Genomic DNA, 20,579 nt, shown 5'->3' on the forward strand with positions numbered 1-20,579 from the left:
GTTCCGTAGGGGCTAGGACCGCCGTAGAAGTGGTGTGGCACACTGGCTCCTGGAGGTGGTCTATAGTTCTGCCTTGGCGTCCAGTCTTTGCTTTCTCTTGCTGACTCGAGTTTCGAATAAGTTGAATCCCTCTGAAGAAAATGCAGGCAGAAAGCATTTGCAGATCCTTAAACTTAGTTTTGGCATACTCTTGCTTTGTTCTTTTGATATAAAGGTTGATGCTTTTACCTGGTCCTCGGACCGAGCAGGCGTTTGAAGGGCTTGACGGTTAAATCTCTGTACATTATATAGCTCTACGATTTTATCGTAATTCTCACCCCACCATCGCTGGGCCTGCCACTTGTCAAACATCTCCCGGCTTTCAACAATAAGACACGCAAGAAATGTTACTTTCATCCAGCATTAGATCACATTTGATGATTATACAAAAAGGGTCAAACCATAGTTCTAAGTGAAATGAGTTTCAATTACCTGAAACGGATCCGTTTCAGATCGTTTCCTCCACTGGGAAGTGAAACAAAAGTGATATGAACACCGGGTTCCACTTGAGCCATCCACTCCTTTGGCTCATGATCATCCTCTACTACCACATCGCATGACTGTGCCGAAATAGATTCTCGATCTCCGCCATACACTGCCGTGAATCTCGACTCAGGACGACCAGCTGGATGGTGGGTCGAGCTCGTAAAGTCCCAGGCAGGGGTGGAAGTCGAGCTTCCGCCCGGATAAGGATAGGGAACACCTTCAGAAGCAGTGTCGAAATCCGGGTAAGGCCTGGGCCCTTTCTTCAAGCCGCTGGACCCTGTGCATGGTTTGCATTGTTTATAAGCACCAGAGAATTTCAGCGCCATATCTTTGATCTGCATTTCACAAAACACCCAGTTAAAAATGTGCAACAAATGTTTTATCAGTTTATCAAATATTTCACAGATATCCAAGAAACATCTGTTTGTTCTGACAAATTAGAAAAGGGTAGAGGCAAATTTATTCACAACACAAAACATTATTAAAGAAGGGTGACTAGACAATGACGCATTTAAAGCCCCAAGCCCTCGAGAATTATATACACAACAGGAAACACTAAAGCTTCAGCCATCAACATTCTATTGCTGGAATCATCAACCACCCGAATAAATGCATCAAAAGATGAATACTTTCAACTGCGTGTGTTATTAATTTATTGTCGTTCACATGACACGATCACTGAATGTAAGAGATCTAACATTATTTTTTGAAAAATAAAAACACTTCTCCGTGTCTTCCCCGTTAATCAAACACAACTATAGTGTTCTGTCTTCGAGAGACCAATCAGAATCCTATCCATTATTTCTAGCCGAAAAACAAGAAACCCTACTCATTAAGGCATGGTCCAAACCAACTTTATTAATGATTAACGCATCAACGGGCCAAATATTATGTCATTTAAAAATCTGCAGACGGAATCTAGTAGCATCTATATGATGTTAGGGAGGGATAGGCCGTAAAGATTCTAGGGATTCCTTGAAGTGATGCTGTCCCGTCCTAAGATTATGTCTAAAACCTAAACTTCTTCGGCTACCGCTACTATGCAACAGTGACCCCTATACTGTTCAAAGCCGTCAAACAAAATCAATCAACTTTTATGGTTGGGAATCGGGTAGCCGAATTTGAAATCATCAAGTGAAAAGAATCAAAATTTCAAACAATTCGAGGACCGGTTTGGTAGGAGCATTAAATAAAAGATTTTGCTTTTGCGATACGTTAAGTGGGTTCTGTGTCTTTGTTTGTTTCACGGCCAAGGCAATTAGGTAAAAGCAGCAAAGTAAAGTGCAAAAAAGCAAGAAGATCAACAAGGAAAGCAAAGATTTCAAAGAGAGAGAGAGAGAGAGAGAGACCTGTGTAGTTAGGCTTTTGACGGCTTCTTTAGTATTGGGAGTGGAGCTCCCACGCGCTCCGCCTTCTACCTCCTCGCCTCCATCTGCCATTTGTTTCGTACAAGCTATGCAAGTAAACATCTTTGCTTGCTTTTGTTCTTCCCCTTTTTTAAGCCTATAACCACAACACAAAAGAACGTTACTCAACAAAATGACAACTTGGGCAAACCAGAAGCAGTTTCTATGCTTATAAATATACATACATATATATATATATATAGCATGTAACTGGAATTATGAAGGGGGTAAATACAAACACAAACGCTGATACCAAAACTAGTAGAGCTTTGGTAATCAGGTTCGAAATTCCTTCACGTGAAAATGCGGAAAATCATCTGATAATTGCAAAATACGATAAACACTTGTCAAGAACTTAAAAGGGCAATTTATTTTTGTAAGAAAAAGGATAAAATTATCCAAAAACAGCGACAGACGTAGTAAACAGTCGTTACAACGTATAAAGAGCAACTCGGACCGAATTGTCGTTTTCGGAAACACATATAAAACACACGCATGGACAAGTTGTTTGTATATTTTGTATCAGATGGCAACCACTAAACCCCACACCGGACACGAGAAAAACAAAGACACGATAGGAAGTTGAGTTGGTAGCTTAAACCCATAAAGGACCATCATCCAAATTATTAATTTTTTAAAAAAAATGGACCCTTTTGATTTATTTGTTGGATGTGAGACTTATATACGAGGGTTTTATCCACAAATTCACATAAGACATCATAAAACATAGACGACACATAAAAAATATAGATAAAATATTGAGGTTCATGATTAGGTGGGGGGTAATCTTGATAAAGACAAAAGTGCTTAAAGATGTTAAAACAAAAAGAAAAGATAATCAAAGGAACCCCCATTAGAAAAACAATAAATAAATTTCCCATGTTTTCCCTCGGATCGATCCAAACACCTGAATAGAGAAATCACACTTACTTACAATCAATTATATATATATATATATATATATACCAAGATTACATCTTGCATTCTATTTTAAGAACCCTTTTTTTAAAGGGAAAAGTGGGTAGAGGGAGAAGAGTTTTGTGTTTTTGCAAATACGTTTTTGTTTCTTTGTGAGTAAAAGTGGTCTAAATAGAGAGAAGGGAGGGCAGGCGGGGTGTGTTAATGCTTTTGTGTGCAGCAAAGAGCCCATTCCCACAAAAACAACACATCAAAAGCTTCAAAGAATATTTTTTTTCCAGCAGCCGAAGTTTCTGACATGATTATATATTTAGATCGATGGAAGAAACAAAAAAAAGAAAGATAATCATACTAATCGACAAAAACAAAGAAAATATCTTTGTTTCCTTCTGGTTTTCTCGGGTTTGACACTATTCCAAAGACGCGAAATTTGAATTTTTATCTCTTGCAAGGAAATTTTTTTTTTTAATGCATTTGCAAGAGAATGGAATCGTCACGGTCACGTGGGTGAGAAAGAAAAACATGGGTTTCTCTTTTTAGGGTTTGTGTGATGATGGACCAATCTAATGCATGTCGAGGAACGAAAGCTATGGATGATCAGATCGATGGGAAAAAAAGGATAGACAGGGAGAGAGAGAGAGAGAGAGAGAGAGAAATCAAATAATTGAGGTAATAATCGGAGAAGAAAGAAAAACATTAGGGAAAAGGGTTTCACGAAGATCGAAACCTGTTTCATCTAGCAAAAGCAAAGAACTGATGGCGAAGCCATTGTTATTTTTAATCCCAAGAAAATGACTTCACATTTTTCCCCATTCCATTAGGAAAATTTTCTCGTGTTTGTGATTGAATCGAATCAAAAACAGCAAGGACGAAAATGGTACTAACCCTCTTGTAAATTTCTTCGGACTAAGCGTTCCTTCAACCTCGTAAGCGAAAATCAGCTCTGCTTTTGCTTTTCCGGCTCCGCCCTTATTTTCGTCCCAACACTGATTTGCTTTGTTCCGTATCTACACCTATATATAGGCCATCAAAGGCCTGCAGAGATCAATTGCGTTACAGAGAGGAATTGGAGTAAATGCGGGGAAACACAGGACAACTGATGAATGGGTTTGAATTGAATGGAATTTTTCCGTTCCAAAACGGGCGAAATCCTTCCTCCAGGAAAAAGGTACGAGTAAAGTGGGAACAGTCGGTATATTAGGAAACTTTTGAAAGGAAACGAGAAAATGCTTATTCGTCGATGATGGTGAACATTTTTTCCCCTGGAAAGATGAAGAAAACTGATGCAGAAGTTACAGGTGGATGATTTGGGAAGAGTGGTTTTCCACGGATCATAAAATGGAGGAACCTCTGTTTAGATTGTGAGAGGGCGGGAGAGAAACGAGAAGTAACATATCCGCCATTAAAACAGGACATGGAAGGTTTTAATTAAAAAAAAAAAATCGGAAAGCAAAACGGCCACGGCGATACGAGTCAATCAAATCAATCAATCAATCAAAAACGCAAACAAACGGAGGGAAAATGCAGATAAGGCACTGTTTCCAGAAAAAGTTCGAAAGAGGAATCAAAACCGGCGACCAGAGAAGGAAAATTCCACTCGTTCTTCACGCCAAAAAAAAGAAACAATGCACTGAACCACTGTTTGTTTCTCGAGAAAGTCCAAGAGAAAATTTCCCGTTCGTACCTGGCCCCTCAAACTCTTCTCCGAGCGAGACGATTCCGATTCTGGAAATCTGCCAGTGAGTAAGAAACAAAAGGAATCTGATCGCCTCCCGGACCTAAAATACCGCGATAATCTCCGACAAAGATCCCGAAATCAGCTCGAAGATCTAATACGTTTCCAGAAATAGCACAGATTTCTCCTTCCAGAAAACGAGAACGGCCAAAAAATTTCAAAATTTTCCGGGTAATCGGATCACCCGGAAACGAAAACGGGGCTCCAATTTTTTTTTTTTAACGAGGGCGAAGAGAAGAGGGAAGGAGTAGAGGGCCGTGGGTATATATACATACGTGGATGAACGAGAGATTAAACGGCGTTAGTTAACTACGCCGTCAGTTGACGGGGGTGAGACGATCAAAATTTGGTCTCTTATCGAGACGGCAAGAGAGGGCCCACGTGTCTGCCGGAGACGGAGAGGGAGAGAGGATCTCTTACGTGTGAGGGAAGTAGGGTACGTGGCAGGCTCTGGTTGGTTGAAGACAGCTGAAACGGGTCGGGTATCATTTGACAGGGCCTAGGGAACGGTCGCATCAATATTCTCTTTTTTTTTCGTCTCCTTGTATCCTTTTTTTAAATAAATTGTTAATATAATTTTATCTCGATTTAAATAAATTCATGTGTTACATTTTTAAATATATATATATATATATGTCATAGTTTTGGGCTAATTATGTAAAATACCAATATAATGGATTCGATATTATTGTGCAAATAAATTTTAGAATGATTATTCAAATGAAAAAAATAACGTAGTTGATGCCTTGATGATTGACCCCATCACGAGATAAATGTTTATAATGATGGTAGATGAAAATTTTAATTATGACATACAACCATGATAATAAATACACGTCATCCATTTTTTTCTGTCGTCTAAAAATACATTTGCAGTTGTTGTAATATTAAATATTTCTTTTTTTGATAAAGAATATTAAATATTTCAAAACTAAAACAAAATTAATTTAGATAATTATGGGTGTGTGATTAAACAAATGTTTATTTAACAAGCTTGAGTTTACTTAGCTATGTTGTTCACCGGTTTTATTTATTCCGTAAACTTTTAAAATATATATATATATATATATATATATATATATTATAAGAAACGATCATTACGTGTATTTCGAGAAATATTTCTAAACAATAATACAATTTAACATGAATCATTTATTTAGTTGATGTAAATAAGATAGATAGGCAATAGAACATCCTTTGCTTTTTTGTACATTAGATTTAAAAGTAAAGATTAAATTATTCTCAAAAGTAACATATAGACTTATATACGCTAACACGTTAATTCGTCATTAAGCAATAGCATGCTACGTATTTAATTCTCTTATATATATATATATATATATGTCAAAATACGTACAAGGGTATGTGTGTGTGTATATATTGTATAGACGACCATCGTGGATTTAAATAAAAATACTACATAATATTCATTTGTTACGGGGGAATAATGGTACGTACCATGTTATTCGGGGTATATAATATATTAATATTATAAAGTAACCAAATTTGTTATTATTATTCCAAGTATCACCTGAAGAAGGAACCAAAAAAAAAAGAAAAAAGAAAAAAGAGGAAGAATGAGATTCTGTCACCGGCTATGATCGGTCACCTTTTCAGTTTTCGTTCTCTCCTGTCTTTTCATTGAGATATGTCAACTCGTTATTCACGGTTACGGGTGTCAATCGGGCCGGCTCGGTCCGGAAATTTCGGACTCGGGTTCAGACCGATCCGGTTTTTTTGAGCCTATATAATTAAATCCGAAACCCGGCCCTATGCATTCTGGGCTCGGGTCGGATCGGGTTGGGTCGTGAACCTCCCTTTGTAAATGTTATTTTTTTGCTTTTAAAAAAAAAATCGGGCTTTCGGACCGACCCGAAAGCCCGATTTTGTTCGGACCAAGAAACTTCGGTCCAAAACCCGCTATTTTTCAGATTAGGTCGGGCCAGACTTCAGACCTCGAACCTAAATTGACACCCTAAATTGACACCCCTATTCATGGTGTCTGCATCGAATTTATATATATGTGTGTGTGTGGTTATTCTAAATATCCTGTTATATTTGTGTCTATTCAATTCATATATTAGATTGATTCAACTTTTATACAAAAATATATCAATTTATTTATTTTAATCATATTTAGTTAATTAATTCAAAAAACGGATCCAATCAAATTCAATACATATATATTTTAGATTCAAATATAATGCAATTTGTTTCATATTTTATATATTCCAATCACTTTTCTACTTCTCTGAAATCAAACTTTTTTTCACTATATATGTACATCATCCATCATGTGTTACTATCGTACATCATTAATGATATCTCGTAACTTTAAATTTGGAAATTACATACGTTTTAAAATTATAAAAAAAAAATCTTTGTTTAAAATATAAAGCAAAAAATACAGGAAAATTTTGTTCTTCGTATGTATATATATATATATATTTTAATAAATGTATCGTACGATTGAATAGATACGTTCCAAAGACTTTTGTTTGGACAGTGAGTGGAGTGTGTATAGCATGTTTCCTGTGGATGGTCCAAAGACGCTGTCTGAAATAGAGGGTTTGCCCTTGGCAAAAGACATTATCATATACAAAAGGGCACGCCTAAACCCAGTTAGATGATCTCTTATTCTTGTCTTATTCATCAAAACATATTCTACAATTTTTATTCGTCTTTATTATCATTACCAATACGAGATATATAGTGAGTGCTTTTATAAAAAAAAAAGTATGATATATATATATATATACATATAATTTAGTTTTATTCGTCAGTTGAGTCTTACATGTCTTTAAACCGGCAAAATATCCAAAATACCCTTCTTTTACTAAATCTATTTCTGTACATACCCTTCTCCAAACGTGAGCATGTGACCAGAATAACTGTATGGTCACATGATGATCACATTGGTCATAGCGTTAAATTTTTTTTTATAGTTTCACCAAGTAATTAGTGTGATACGTAAGATATTTTGGTCACATGGTCATATTTGGAGAAGGATATATACAGAAGTAGGTTTCGTAAAAGGAATGTATTTTGGATAATGCCCCCTTTAAACTTACTCACGGGGCATTAAAAGCGGAACCGAACCGAAATCGAATCAAATCGAATATAATATAATAAACGATAGAGATCTAGTTTTATAAAATCAAAAGAATCGATTCGAATCATTACCAACTCGAACTCGAACCGAATACCGGAATACCCACCTTCCTTTAATTACCAATACGAGATATATAGTGCGCTTTATTCGCAGAGTCTTACATGTCTTTAAGCAAAGAATGCTCATGACAGAGGGGCGTTAAAAACTCCATCCAACACAATAAACAAAAATCAATACATACATACATACATGCATGCATGCATGCATACATACATATATATATATATATATATATATGTGTGTGTGTGTGTATCATTTTTTCTCTGCATGTGGCAGCATCGAATCTCTTTATTGTCTTGTTATAGCGATGACAAAAAAATATATTCAATTACTCATTAGAATTTTATTTTTTACCCTAAATAATGTTATCTATATATAGTAATAATAATCCATGCCTTTTTACAAAAAAAAAATAATAATAATCCATGCCGGACTCCGAATTGTAAAGCATATCTTATATTAAAATAAAGATTTCTATGAACATTATTACGTTTTAAACTGTAAACTTTAAAAAAAAATGATAGAATGGAGTAATTTAAAAATTATTTCATATTCATAAATAAAAAATTTGTCTATAAAGAAATTGAAAGCAACAAATAAAACAACACCATTATGCTTAACCCCACCAAAGCAACTAACCAAACAAATAACCAATCACTAGATTTTTTTTTTGCGAACCCATACATTTTTAGTTTTGTCCTCAAATATAAAAAAAATAAAATTATTATTATAATATATATATATAGGAAAATTTCCATATATAAATATAAAATAGAATTTACAAAAAAAAACATGTTTCACGGCTTTACGGCTTTTTCCCTTTTTTATTTCGGGGTTTGTTTTTTTCGATCCCTTAATCCCCTCTATAGTTGGATCGGACAATATATACACACAGAGCCGTCTATTAGCATATTCAAAAGGTGCGATGGAATAGGACCCCCAAAATTTATGGGGCCCCTTATTAATTATTAATTATTAATAATAGAAAATAATTAAAATTAATTATAAACTGTAACAATTTTTGTTATTATTAATTATCTTTATTATTATTAAATAAATTAAAATATTTATTTTTAACAGCTAAAACCAAAATATATTATAATTGTTATAAAAAAACATTTATTAGAACTGATTGTTTCTATAAAATATATTAAAAAACATTTATTAAAACTAATTAAAATATATTATAGCAGTTCATTGGTATATTATGTTAAATTAAATATATTTATATCATTTTTAAATGTTTTTGGAAATAATACAATTTTTAATTTTTTTATTTTATTTAAAATTATTATTTTTAAATTTATTAATTTATATAAATTTAAAATATGTACAGGGCCCCAAAAATTTATGAGACGGCCCTGTCTTCACATATTCTCCTCTTCCCGAACGTTAAGACCAAATCTTTCGTTGTGGATATGTCTCCTGCAGATAATATCTTCTTCCAAGGCCACTTGCTTCCCCGTCAAAGTGAGACGGCCATGTATACACACACTCGCGTAAAATCGAATATACCATTATAATATATAGTTTTGTAAACGATACGATCATATAAATTCGTATTTTTTAAATCAGTATATTTCCTTTTTTGTCCCCACTAGTTTGTATACTTGTGAAGAAATTGCATGTTTTTAATTGAAATTAAGATATTTCTAAAATATTTCAAAAACTAAATATATCCATTAAAGGGATTTCGAAAGCTTCGAGCATATTCTCGGTTTGGAAAGAGAGAAACAAAAAAGAAAAAAACATGGCTTAATTATGTCCTTCCTCTTTTATTTATTTTTTTATTTTAAGGTTGCTTTATTAATATCTTAGCATTGCAAGTCGATTACCTTTTTTTTTTCTTGTATTGTTTATAATGAAGCATCATCCAAATTTGAATTACTCGACCAAATATAAAATAAAATTTATTTCGAAATCATGGTCATTTACTTTTTTTCTTTTCTTTTTATTTTGCAATTTAATGATTAAAAACAGTACTTTATTTCCAAATTTTTGAGCCTTAATTTTCCCTTAAGACTCTAAACAAAGAGTTGAAAAAAACACTAAAACAATATATTAACCATGTTTCAGAATTCATTTTCACATTGGTATGTGTTTTTACTGTTACCCTTTACGTGGCAGTGAAAAAAAAATCAAGTAAAATAATATTACTAGGCATTAAATCACACATTTTCCATTTTTTTTTGTTAAGGTGATTTGTATTCCATTTTGTTTTTTTTTTTGTTGTTGTTTCCTCTTTTGGTTTCTTTGTTCCATATTAAGTTATTAACCAGGAAAATATATTTTGTTAAAGAACAAAAAGAAAATAAAATAAATTTACCAGGAAAATACATTTCAAGAAAATTACCATGTGACAGTTTGGACTTTCATTGTCCCATTTTCGAACAATTATCCGATTAATTCAACCAAATCGAAAATCCAAAAATAAAAAATTTTATATCCTATCTCAATGAAAATATCTAAATACCACCAATCCCACACACAAAAAAAAAATCTTAAAACTTTAAAATTTACTCATACAAATTAAATTAATAGTAACCTTAACCCCACAAACATATGTATACAACAACGTCATGTATATATCCTACAAAAATAAAACTAAAACAATTATTTTTATTTATTTATTTATTTTTATATTAATCCGATAATAAATCATTTTTTTTAATATCAATCTCTATTTTCATATTCCAAATTCTCAAAAGGAGAATGGGGCCTTGCCTCGAGAACGTTGGGCAACGAATCGAAGTATCATTATCAGCCCACAATATAGAGTACCGGAGCCGTACAATGGTGGTTCAGTGAATAAGTCTTCTAACAGGGGTATGTTGGTCTTTTTAGTTCGTAGAAATGTTCTTTATAAGACACGTCATTCAGTCATTGTAGCTGTATCTAGCAGACGATCGAGAGAATTAGGTTTTTTTTCCCCATTTCTCCTACGTCACCGCCGCCATTATCGTCCCTTTCAGGACGACCACCTCTCCCTCTCTCTCTTGCTGTTCCTGTTCTGTATGTGGATCTGAGTTTAAAGGTGGCTCCAATGGCGGTCTGTTACCCTGCATTAGTTCAGTCATTACCAGCGAGGGGAGGCTGCTACGTTCCCCTCTCTTGCTGCGTCAGAGACAGTAAGTCGAAGAGAAAGATCCAGTGTTGTCTTCGCATCAAGTGATCAGAACGATTTTTTTCACGTGAAGGTAGTGAAATGATCTTGCTGTTTTATTCGAATTGGTGAAATGCTACTCTGGGATTTGAGCTGATGCATCGTTTGTTGTTGTCGTTGAAGTTTCCTCTTTGTCGGTATCGATTTGTGTAAGAACTTGCCTAGGTTGATTCAGTTTGCCCACCATGGAGTTTGTGTGTGGGAACTGTTTAACGCCCGGGAAAGAGAAGAAAGATGAGGCAAACCCCTGAGATGGTTTCCATTTCCGGTTTTGATTTCTCTCGAAGGTTTTGTAAGTAATCGAATAAATGTGCAGAAATTATAACGACGTGAGAATGATTTGTAGCTACTACTGTTGGGTTGAATTTCTATCTCCCAGGATCCGACCAGACATATGTCAGGTGCCTACTCTTTGTCACATGAGTTGGGACTGTTACATTTCTGGTAAATGAAAGGGAGAGAAGGAAAGGCCTTTTGATGGTTTTCATCTTTTTGGTCTGGATTTCTCTCCAAGGTGTTCATCGTTGCCCGGTCATCTGCATCCATGATGACATGAGCTACATCTGTTCTCCACATGTGAAATTGAATCCTGACATTTCTCTGCATCTAGATTTCATCTTTTGGTGATCCCAGGATCTGACCAGACATAAGTCAAGTGTCTACTCTTTGTCTTATGAGTTGGGACTGTTACATGTCTGGTAAAGAAATGAGAGAGAAGGAAAGGCCTTTTGATGGTTTCCATCTTTTGGTCTGGATTTCCCTCCGAGGCGTTCATCGTTGCCCGGTCATCTGCAACCATGATGACATGAGCTACATCTGTTCTCCACATGTGAAATTGAATTCTGGCATATATCTGGATGTTTTGTGTCGAGATTTATTCTTTTGGTGATCCCCGATCTGACCAGACATAAGTCAAGTGTCTACTCTTTGTCTTATGAGTTGGGACTGTTACATGTCTGGTAAAGAAATGAGAGAGAAGGAAAGGCCTTTTGATGGTTTCTATCTTTTGGTCGTGATTTCTCTCCAAGGCCCGGTCATCTGCATCCATGATGAATTCTGTTTTATGGGGTTCAAGATTCAACCTGGTGCTGTGTTTCATGTTTTACCCTTCGAGAAAGTTTTGCATTTTTACAACTTTGATACACTTAGATGGCCGAAATGAAGCATTTAAGCTTGTGTGAAAGGAATTATCTTTTGTTAATAGGGAATTTGATATTTCTCTCGCGTTCTATTCTGAACTATTGATTGTTCTTTTATTGTTTTGCTGTGTTTTTGTTTAGGTAGACAAGTTGTTGGACTGAATGAAATGGGATCACAAAGGCCTTGCACAAAATGTCGATATGGGTGCCATATTGATGCAAGGGTTTGTAAACAATGAGGCCCTATCCACGACCGTTGCTTACCGGAAGGCGACATTCTTCAGCCGGTCAAGATCAACCTTATGGGCGAAAGGAGAGATGTCCAAAAACTATATAAACGTTCATGATATCTGTCCCGAATGTGACAATGATTCTGTCAACCATTTCCAAGCGGAAAGACGAGCTGGAAGTTCCTCAAGAAGGCAAACCCTCATGGACCCGACACTTATTGACCGATGACAGTTTGCTATGCTCGAAAATACGGTATATTCTACATTCTATATTATCGGATATCAGCCTTTCGCCATAGAAACATAAGATGGTGGTGGTAATAATGGTACAGGGAAGAGGCTGGTGAGTTATGCAGAACAGTGGAAGACGATGAATGAGGGAAATTCTCGGACAGTATCTGAGATGGCTGATGTCTTATACCACTCGATGGTGCTTCTGGCAAAGAAGGTTGAAGATGTTCTTCGAGTTCTCCGAAAGCGGTTTTCTCAGTCCGGAATCGAGGAGATGAGAAACCGCTCAAAGGAAAACCAACCCGACTCTCCAAATTATTGGTAAATTTTTAGGGGTTGGCGTCTCGGATTTTGGTTTGGGTTTGGTTTGATTGGATTTTATATTTGGTTTAGTTCGGTTTTTAATGATAAAAATACTTATTTTTCTAAAAGAAATTTACTGAGATTTTTTATTATTTTTATATTCGGTTTGAGATGACTTGTTTTTTTTTTTTTATAGAAATAAATTTATTTTATGTATTTTTGTGGTTTAAAAGTTTCTTAAACTTGTATCAACATTTTTGTTGTAGATCTGATAATGTGTATCTAAAATCACATCTTTTTACTAAAAAGGGTACAACTTCGTAGAATTATTAAGAAAAACAATTACTTTATTTATTAAATTTCGAGTAATCGTTATAAATGAAAATATTAAAATGTATATATATGAATAAAAGTATATATAACCTCAAAGAATAATCGTATGATTCAGTATCGGCTACCTTATACTTTACCCGACGAATTATAAAAAAAAAAAAGAGAAACGGCTAACTTTCTCAAACACCCGGTTATTCCCGGTTATCTCGTCGAGTATACCGGTTTCAACTCGAGGTTTGGTTAGAAGAAAACCAGAGCTTTTTTTGGCAAACCAGAATCTTCTCGCTCTCGACGGCGTACTCCGTCTCTTCCTTCCGGCATCCCCACCTCATCGCCTTCGTGATCTTGACAATCGCGTCCATGAAATAGTTGGATTCCCTTATTATTACGTAACCGTTCGGTCGAAGAATCCGGTCCATCTCCAGTAACACGTACTTCATCTCGCACCTGTTTCACGTACCACCAACCGGTTAACCAAAACCTATGAAAACCGGAACTGAACCGACACTGCTTAACCTGGTCAAGTAAACCGGGTTATACGAGATTCTTAATACATATAGATGAGGAGTGGCCAATTTGGTTAATAACCGAATAACACATGATCTTAACCGAACCGAATTGAATATAAAAACCAGATGGGTATAATTTCTCTCAAACTGAAAAAATCAAAACCGAACCGAATATAAAAAATAACCGAAAATTTCTTTGAAAACCACCACTAAAAATCGAAACCAAACCAAACGTTTACAGTTTCTTTAAAACCAAAATAACCGAATTCGAAAATAACCGAGCCGAAACACAAAATGACCACCCCTAATGCCGATTCTTTTATTCCAATTCGATGGCCGGATCTAAAAAGTGATCTTTTTTCATGGCAAAAAAGAGAAAGGAGGAGACTTTCGGGTCGGGAAAAGGAATGTACCTTTGGCTCTCGGCGGTAAACAGGCCATCGAGGTGTAGAAGATCGTAAGTTCTTGGATATGTCGAGAAAGCTTCACACCTGCATCGGTATCCCACATTATAAACCCGCGTGTGTGTGTATATATATAAAGCAACATTGAAAAATGTTACGAGATTGCGGTTTTTACCAGTCGTGGTAAATTCCGATGAGGCCACGGTCGTAGACTACAGGGAGAGTATTGGCACCGTACGAGGATACAACGTTCATTACCCAGACAGGATCCTCGATTAGGGCAGCGGCCAACCCTCCATAGACAGTGTTCATATCCATAACGTTCCTTATCTTCTCTGTCCCGAGAACCGGGAGAAGTTTCTTGTAGTGTTTAACTCTGTTCTTCCATTTGCCATCATCGTGTTTCAGACCACTAGCACTTCCTCCATGAATGTCTGAGATTCTCTCGGGCGTAACATGTAGCCTCTCGGGCCACTTGGGTATGGACCCGAGGCTTGATTTCCTGACTTTCGGGCTCGGGGAAACGAAGCAGGGCCGGAGGGGAGTGTACCATGCCGAGTCGGGCTCGATACTGTCGTCACATTTAGGCGGGTAAGCATCGGTTTTCTGTACGATGTTGTCGTAACAGTTTTTGTCCGAGAGTTTCTGCCAGACAGCGATGTCGTCCTTCTGCGCGTATTTCTTGAAGCACATGGAGGTTAGAAGGGATTGAAGCTTCTCGTAATCGGATTTCTGATCTTCGATAGTCGTGTTCCATCCTCTCCATCGGTTCTTGTAGTTCACGGGAGGGCCGGACAGGACCCAAAAGCCACCAGGACGGAGTATACGATGAATCTCGAGTAAATAGATTCCGCCTGAAAACCAGACACGGGTTTTTCGTCATGATCTTGATGCATTTCTCGATATTCAAAACGAGGAAAGGAAATGTGAAACGGGTAGGATGCCTAACCGAATTCTGTCCATGGAATAAGACACCTTGAGCAATGAGCCATGTCGAAAGAACTCGATGGGAAAGGAAGCCGTTGAGTAGAGATTACCCCGAGAACCGCGGGAATTCCACGTTCGAGAGCAAACTGAACCTGAGCTTCATGGTTATCTCTCGGAGCAAGAGATAGTGTTAAAATTCCCCGGTCCAAAAGATCGCCTCCCCAGCTCGCAACCTAAAGGGAAAAAACGAGATTTATAAACGATTTCATAGTGTAACGAATAACGAAATGTGAGAGAGTAAAAACTCACCCCGCAGCCGGTATCAATGGCGGTCCGAACTGTCCCGTCTTTCAACCCGGGAATAAGATCTCGCATCAAATCAACGTAGTGACTCACTCCACGGGGGAACATCGTGCCACCGCCCGGGAAAATGAATTTTTCGCCGTCTTTCCTGAGCCAGTTCTGATTAGATTTCTGCTTGTTGATCCAATCATATGGAACATTCCTATAAACCAAACCCATTTGAACATTTCTATATCAGAACGAGAAAAAAAAATCGATCCCGATATCTGTAAAGGGTAAACAGCTAAAAAGATTGTTGATTTTACCTATACCAACACTGGTCTCGGCTCTTCGGCCATCTAATCGGCGGCTTATACCCAACCGGCGGCGGAATTAGACATTCCTTCTTCTCGTAAACCGGAGGGCAATGCCGTTCCAAGAAACTAAGCCGGTGAACACCATACTTCTTCCACCTCTGCAATAAAACAGAGTAAAACATTATATATACATATCATTCTAAAGATTAAAGATCATTACAAGTGAATGAAAATGGATGAGTTCCAATAGATTTTACCTTTGGATCTGTGCAAGGGGTGTAATCTTGGAATTCAGTCCCGCATTCCTGGAAAGATACAGACTTTATCTGGAGAGGGGAAACTTTGGGTTCCTTAGGGGAAGCTACTGCCGTTCTCGTGGTTTCTTTGGTCCCGATTCTGATTCTGTCCTTCTCGGAACAGAATATACCGCCGAGGTAGAAGGAAAATCCGCACAAAACGACGAGCAGAACCGTCGTTGAGATGAGCCTCGAACCCTTTTCGGGTTGATGGCTTTGCTTTCCATCCTTATGCTTCATGGTTTCTACACTACAAACAATTCACCAGTTTTGTGAAAAGATCAAGGATTTGATGCTACCACCTGCAGAAACAGTGAATCAAGTATAGGATCATATCACAATACCATGGCAAATTCATGGAAACATGATCTTATTGCCCCATTTTACAATGAAAATAACACGAACCCGGATCAGATCGAGTGGAACAACTAATCCAATGAAGAACAAACCCTATACAGAGCCTCAAAGGTTAATAACAGCTTAATCGAGAACCAATCCAATGGTTGGAAACTGAGATCTGATGGCAACTTCAAGATATGTGAAAGAACAGTCCTTGTCTCATCACTTTTTGCATTTTTTTCAGACATGATTCTGGGACCCAAATGGCAAAGCCATCCCAAAATAAATCTACTATGTAAGAAAAACATACATATACGGATTGGATAGTGAATACGTTCAAAGATCGAAACTTTGCCGATGGGTCGAAGTATTTTCAATTTCTGCCATCAAGAAACCCAGTGAGAAAAGTTTTTATCTCGAAAACAAATAGGGAAAATGATTAGAAAATTCATCGAAATGTCAGATCTTTGCAGTATATATATATACGGATTACTCATCGAACTATCGATATATACACTGGAAAAATCAACAGGGATCCATTTTTCATGAAGTCACCATACAGATTAGATCTGAAACAGAACAGAGAGTAAGGTCATAACCGGACTAGTTTCAACGAACAAGGAGCTGAGGATTTGACTTACCCTCGGGTTTTTTCTTCGGGAGAGACAAAAAGGTCAAAACTTTCTCGGAAAATCAGGAGAAGGGTATCGATAATCAGCCGATAAACACGAGAAGATGGAGAGAAAGAGCAGTAGCCCTATGATCTCTCTCTCTCTCTCTCTTCTCTCTCTCTCTCTCTAACACGCAGACAATAAGTGAAGCAAGCAGGGGAGATGGTTTATATAAGTGTCTCCCATGGTTTCTTCTTCACCAGTTGTCATTCGCTTTGCTGCATCTCATTCTCATCTCTCTCTCTCTCTCTCTCTCTCTCTCTCTCTCTCTCGATGTTGTCGTAACAGTTTTTGTCCGAGAGTTTCTGCCAGACAGCGATGTCGTCCTTCTGCGCGTATTTCTTGAAGCACATGGAGGTTAGGATTCTCTATCTTTCAGTATTTTTCTGTTTTTATTTTCCGGTATAATTAAATTATTATATTTCCTCTTTCTGCCAATCTCTCTCACCCCTTTATTTCCTTTTTATATTTTTTTTACCAATTTCCCAATTTATATATATATATATATATATAACAGTCGCTTTAGATTGAATGATTTGGGATTTGGACTGTATAAACACTGCCGACAATGAACAAAATTTTAAGTTAATACAATTTTGTATAAATTGCTAATTATAATTAAACATTTTGGTAGTTGGTAGTGTGAAAATGAGATTAGCCATAATTAGTGTTAAGTCTCCCACCAACAAAAACATATGGAGTTTATAATTATATGCTGTTAAAGTGCATATGTCACCATAATCCGCATTTTATATTTTATTTTTAATTATGATTAAAGTGGATAAATATAAACTACTATTTTTTTTTAATTTATTGATAATAAAGATTTTAATTAAAATTTTATCTTCACGAGTATGATTTTCAACTTCTCTATTTTCGGTTACTAACACTATGTTTGAACAAAATTTTCGAAATTCTATTATATTTTTATTAGTCACATCTAAATACAATCTAAAAAAATATTATTTTATTTAGATTTTTTATGTTAATCTGTAATATAAAAAATATTTTTACGAGTTTTTTTATGGTATGCTCATTTCAGACTTATAATCACCTATTTGGATCGTTTCTTTCGAATAATTTATAATATTTTATGAATTCCAAACTAAACTTTCTCTCGAGATAAAGCCATAATATATCAATTATAATTTTAAAATTTTCTTCAAAATATCTCAAGTAACGATTTTTATTTAAAAAAAAAATCTCATGTAAAATCTACCGCAATTTATGGTCGTATAATTTTTGTTGGTTTTTATTATATATATGGCATATAATTACGTAGATATAGGGAAAAAGACATTTGCTGGTATAGTATACTTGTCATGACGTCAGCCGTATGTACAATTATTCATTTTTTATACTCAAAATAATATTACTTTTAAAATTAATTTGATTACTTTATTAAAAAAATTAATTTGATTAATCGTAAATTATTGTTATAATTTTCGCAATTAACAATGAATGATTATCATTTTTATTGAGATTTCTTAGAAGTGAACCATCCATCATAACAATGTTTTCGGAGTGCGGGAGCACGAAGTTTATTTGATATTATATTTTTTTTATAATAATTTAATATTATATATTACTCACACAAACGTCAATAATAGTTAAATTATTTAAAAATCGAGGTGAAATATATGTACGTTATTTTTACAACTCTAGGATATTATCGCATTGTCTAAATAACAAAACTTATTTTTAAGAAATATATATTATAGTAATAAAAAAAACTTTCAAAAAATCCCCTTCAATTATAAAAACGAATATTTTTATATCAATAAGTGTGGATTTGTATTAGGAGTGGACGTCCTAATAGACGTTTCGGAAAACGGTTGGGATTTGGGACAGATGAATCGGTTCGGTTTTTTTGGTTTTACAAAAATAGATACTAATCAGGTTTTTTATTGTATTCGGTTCGGTTCGGTTTCGGTATCTGTTCGGTTCGGTTCCGGGTTTTATTAAAAAAAATGATAGATTTCTTTTAAAAATATTCGGTTTTTCGGGATTTTTAAAGTTCGGTTCGGTTCGGTTCCGGAAAAATTCGGTTCTCTAAAAACTGTTTGGAAAATAACAACGGTTTCGGATAAAAAAAATACTGTTTTCACGGTTCGGTTCGGATCGGTTCCGAAGAACCGAACCGACCCGCCCTAGTTTGTATCCATCCAAATTTATAGATTTGTAAATTGTATATCCATTATTATGCGCAAAAATTGCGGTACTAAGACCTATATTATGTTATTAATTGACAAATATTGTACATGGTATTAGAAACTTTTTATATTATTTTCAAATTATGAAAATAGTTATATATATATATATATATATATATATATATATTATTTCACAGGTCTACGTCTATTTTTAATGCAAAAAAAGGGATGTGCATGGTTGTACGATTCAGAGCAACCAATGATCACTTACCACGTGTTCGGGTGAAAAAGGCTGATACGCTTTAGCGACCTGATCAGTTAAAATTACATAAATGCCCTCGTTACAATCGATAATCACGTTTAAGTGTAAGGCTATTTACTTGTTTTTTTTTTCTATTATAAAAAATTACAAAAATGTAAAAAGATAGCGCAATCAAAATATTTAATAAAGACCTCTATAAAATAAAAGAAAATAAAATAAAAATAACGCAAGCTTAATATAAGGTTCGGATATGTAAACATGGTTAAAACAAAACTAATTCACAATATATTGTGGCTGTAAATAAAATATACGTGGAGTGACAATCTAAACTTGGATTTTTTGTCGGTTAAATAAAAAAAAAATATTGTCAACTAGAAAATATACGTGGAGTGACAATCTAAACTTGGATTTTTTGTCGGTTAAATAAAAAAAAAATATTGTCAACTAGAAAATATACGTGGAGTGACAATCTAAACTTGGATTTTTTGTCGGTTAAATAAAAAAAAAATATTGTCAACTAGAAAATATACAGAATTCTTATGGGCGGTGTGCCTACTTGTATTATATTATATATGTATATAATATTTTATATATGTGCAGTAAATTAATTATAATAAATTGGGGAAAATTATAAATTATAAATTATTTTTTCCCGATGAGTTAATGACACATAAAAAAAGCACCGACACAAATATCGTAGTTGCCTTTATTCTTTGCTTTCATATTAATGAATGCCTTATGCTTTCCATGTCCTATGCCAACCTAACCACAATCACATGCTCCATCCATATATACATACATGCATGTATATATATATGTATACGATTTTATAATAATTATATAAAAAAGAAAAAAATACCTAAAAATTTTTGAACTTATAATTTGGTGTAATATTAATTCTTGAACTTGTAGGTGTGCTTATTTATTCACGAACTTATATTTTTGAACATATTAATTTCTAAACTTATATTTTTTAACACAGTAATTCTTAAACTTGCATTTTTAAACACAGTAATTCCTAAATTTTGTTTGGGTTAAATAGCGGTATAGACGATTTTGGAACTATTAAACAAGTTTAGAAATTATTGTGTTAAAAAATACAAGTTCGAGAATAAATAGGTCGTTACATCGGTGGCGTTAGAAATTTAAGGATCATTTATTAGAAGAAAATGCATTATATATTTTATTTGGTTTATATATATATATATATATATATATATATATATATATATATATATATATATATATATATATATATATAAAA

The 20,579-nt window shown here is 34.9% G+C and overlaps 2 protein-coding genes and 1 pseudogene across 6 annotated transcripts in view; 1 reads left to right on the forward strand and 2 right to left on the reverse strand.

Moving 5' to 3' along the window:
• LOC104798510 (protein BREVIS RADIX) overlaps positions 1–4,797 on the reverse strand; it is a 6,049-nt gene extending 1,252 nt beyond the window's left edge. Inside the window, exons 1-6 of one of the 3 annotated variants that reach the window (XM_010520637.1) lie at positions 4,534–4,797; positions 3,735–3,862; positions 1,875–2,028; positions 472–860; positions 229–358; positions 19–131 (exon numbers count right to left, since the gene is read on the reverse strand). In XM_010520637.1, coding sequence (XP_010518939.1) covers positions 19–131; positions 229–358; positions 472–860; positions 1,875–1,994 — 752 coding nt within the window. In that variant the 5' untranslated portion in view covers positions 1,995–2,028; positions 3,735–3,862; positions 4,534–4,797. Of the gene's footprint in view, positions 1–18; positions 132–228; positions 359–471; positions 861–1,874; positions 2,029–3,734; positions 3,885–4,533 lie in introns of all 3 variants that reach the window. The other 2 variants (XM_010520636.1, XM_010520638.1) reach the window with 2 other exon arrangements.
• A 5,870-nt stretch (positions 4,798–10,667) lies between these two features.
• On the forward strand, positions 10,668–12,972 carry LOC104798512 (annotated as a pseudogene).
• A 227-nt stretch (positions 12,973–13,199) lies between these two features.
• On the reverse strand, positions 13,200–17,162 carry LOC104798513 (probable methyltransferase PMT20). 3 transcript variants are annotated; one of them, XM_010520642.2, is made up of 8 exons: positions 16,871–17,162; positions 15,852–16,135; positions 15,604–15,752; positions 15,305–15,500; positions 15,018–15,228; positions 14,244–14,922; positions 14,078–14,155; positions 13,200–13,602 (listed from the first exon to the last, which is right to left on the reverse strand). In XM_010520642.2, exons 2-8 carry the CDS (start codon positions 16,128–16,130, stop codon positions 13,380–13,382), a joined length of 1,815 nt encoding a protein of 604 aa, XP_010518944.1. In that variant the 5' UTR covers positions 16,131–16,135; positions 16,871–17,162; the 3' UTR covers positions 13,200–13,379. The 3 variants fall into 3 exon arrangements, with proteins under 3 accessions (XP_010518944.1, XP_010518943.1, XP_010518942.1); XM_010520641.2 differs by having other exon boundaries at positions 15,852–16,140; XM_010520640.2 differs by having other exon boundaries at positions 15,852–16,192.
• Positions 17,163–20,579: the final 3,417 nt, after the last annotated feature.

The sequence above is a fragment of the Tarenaya hassleriana genome, unplaced genomic scaffold (assembly GCF_000463585.1).
Source record: "Tarenaya hassleriana unplaced genomic scaffold, ASM46358v1 Cleome54, whole genome shotgun sequence".
Classification (NCBI taxonomy): domain Eukaryota; kingdom Viridiplantae; phylum Streptophyta; class Magnoliopsida; order Brassicales; family Cleomaceae; genus Tarenaya; species Tarenaya hassleriana.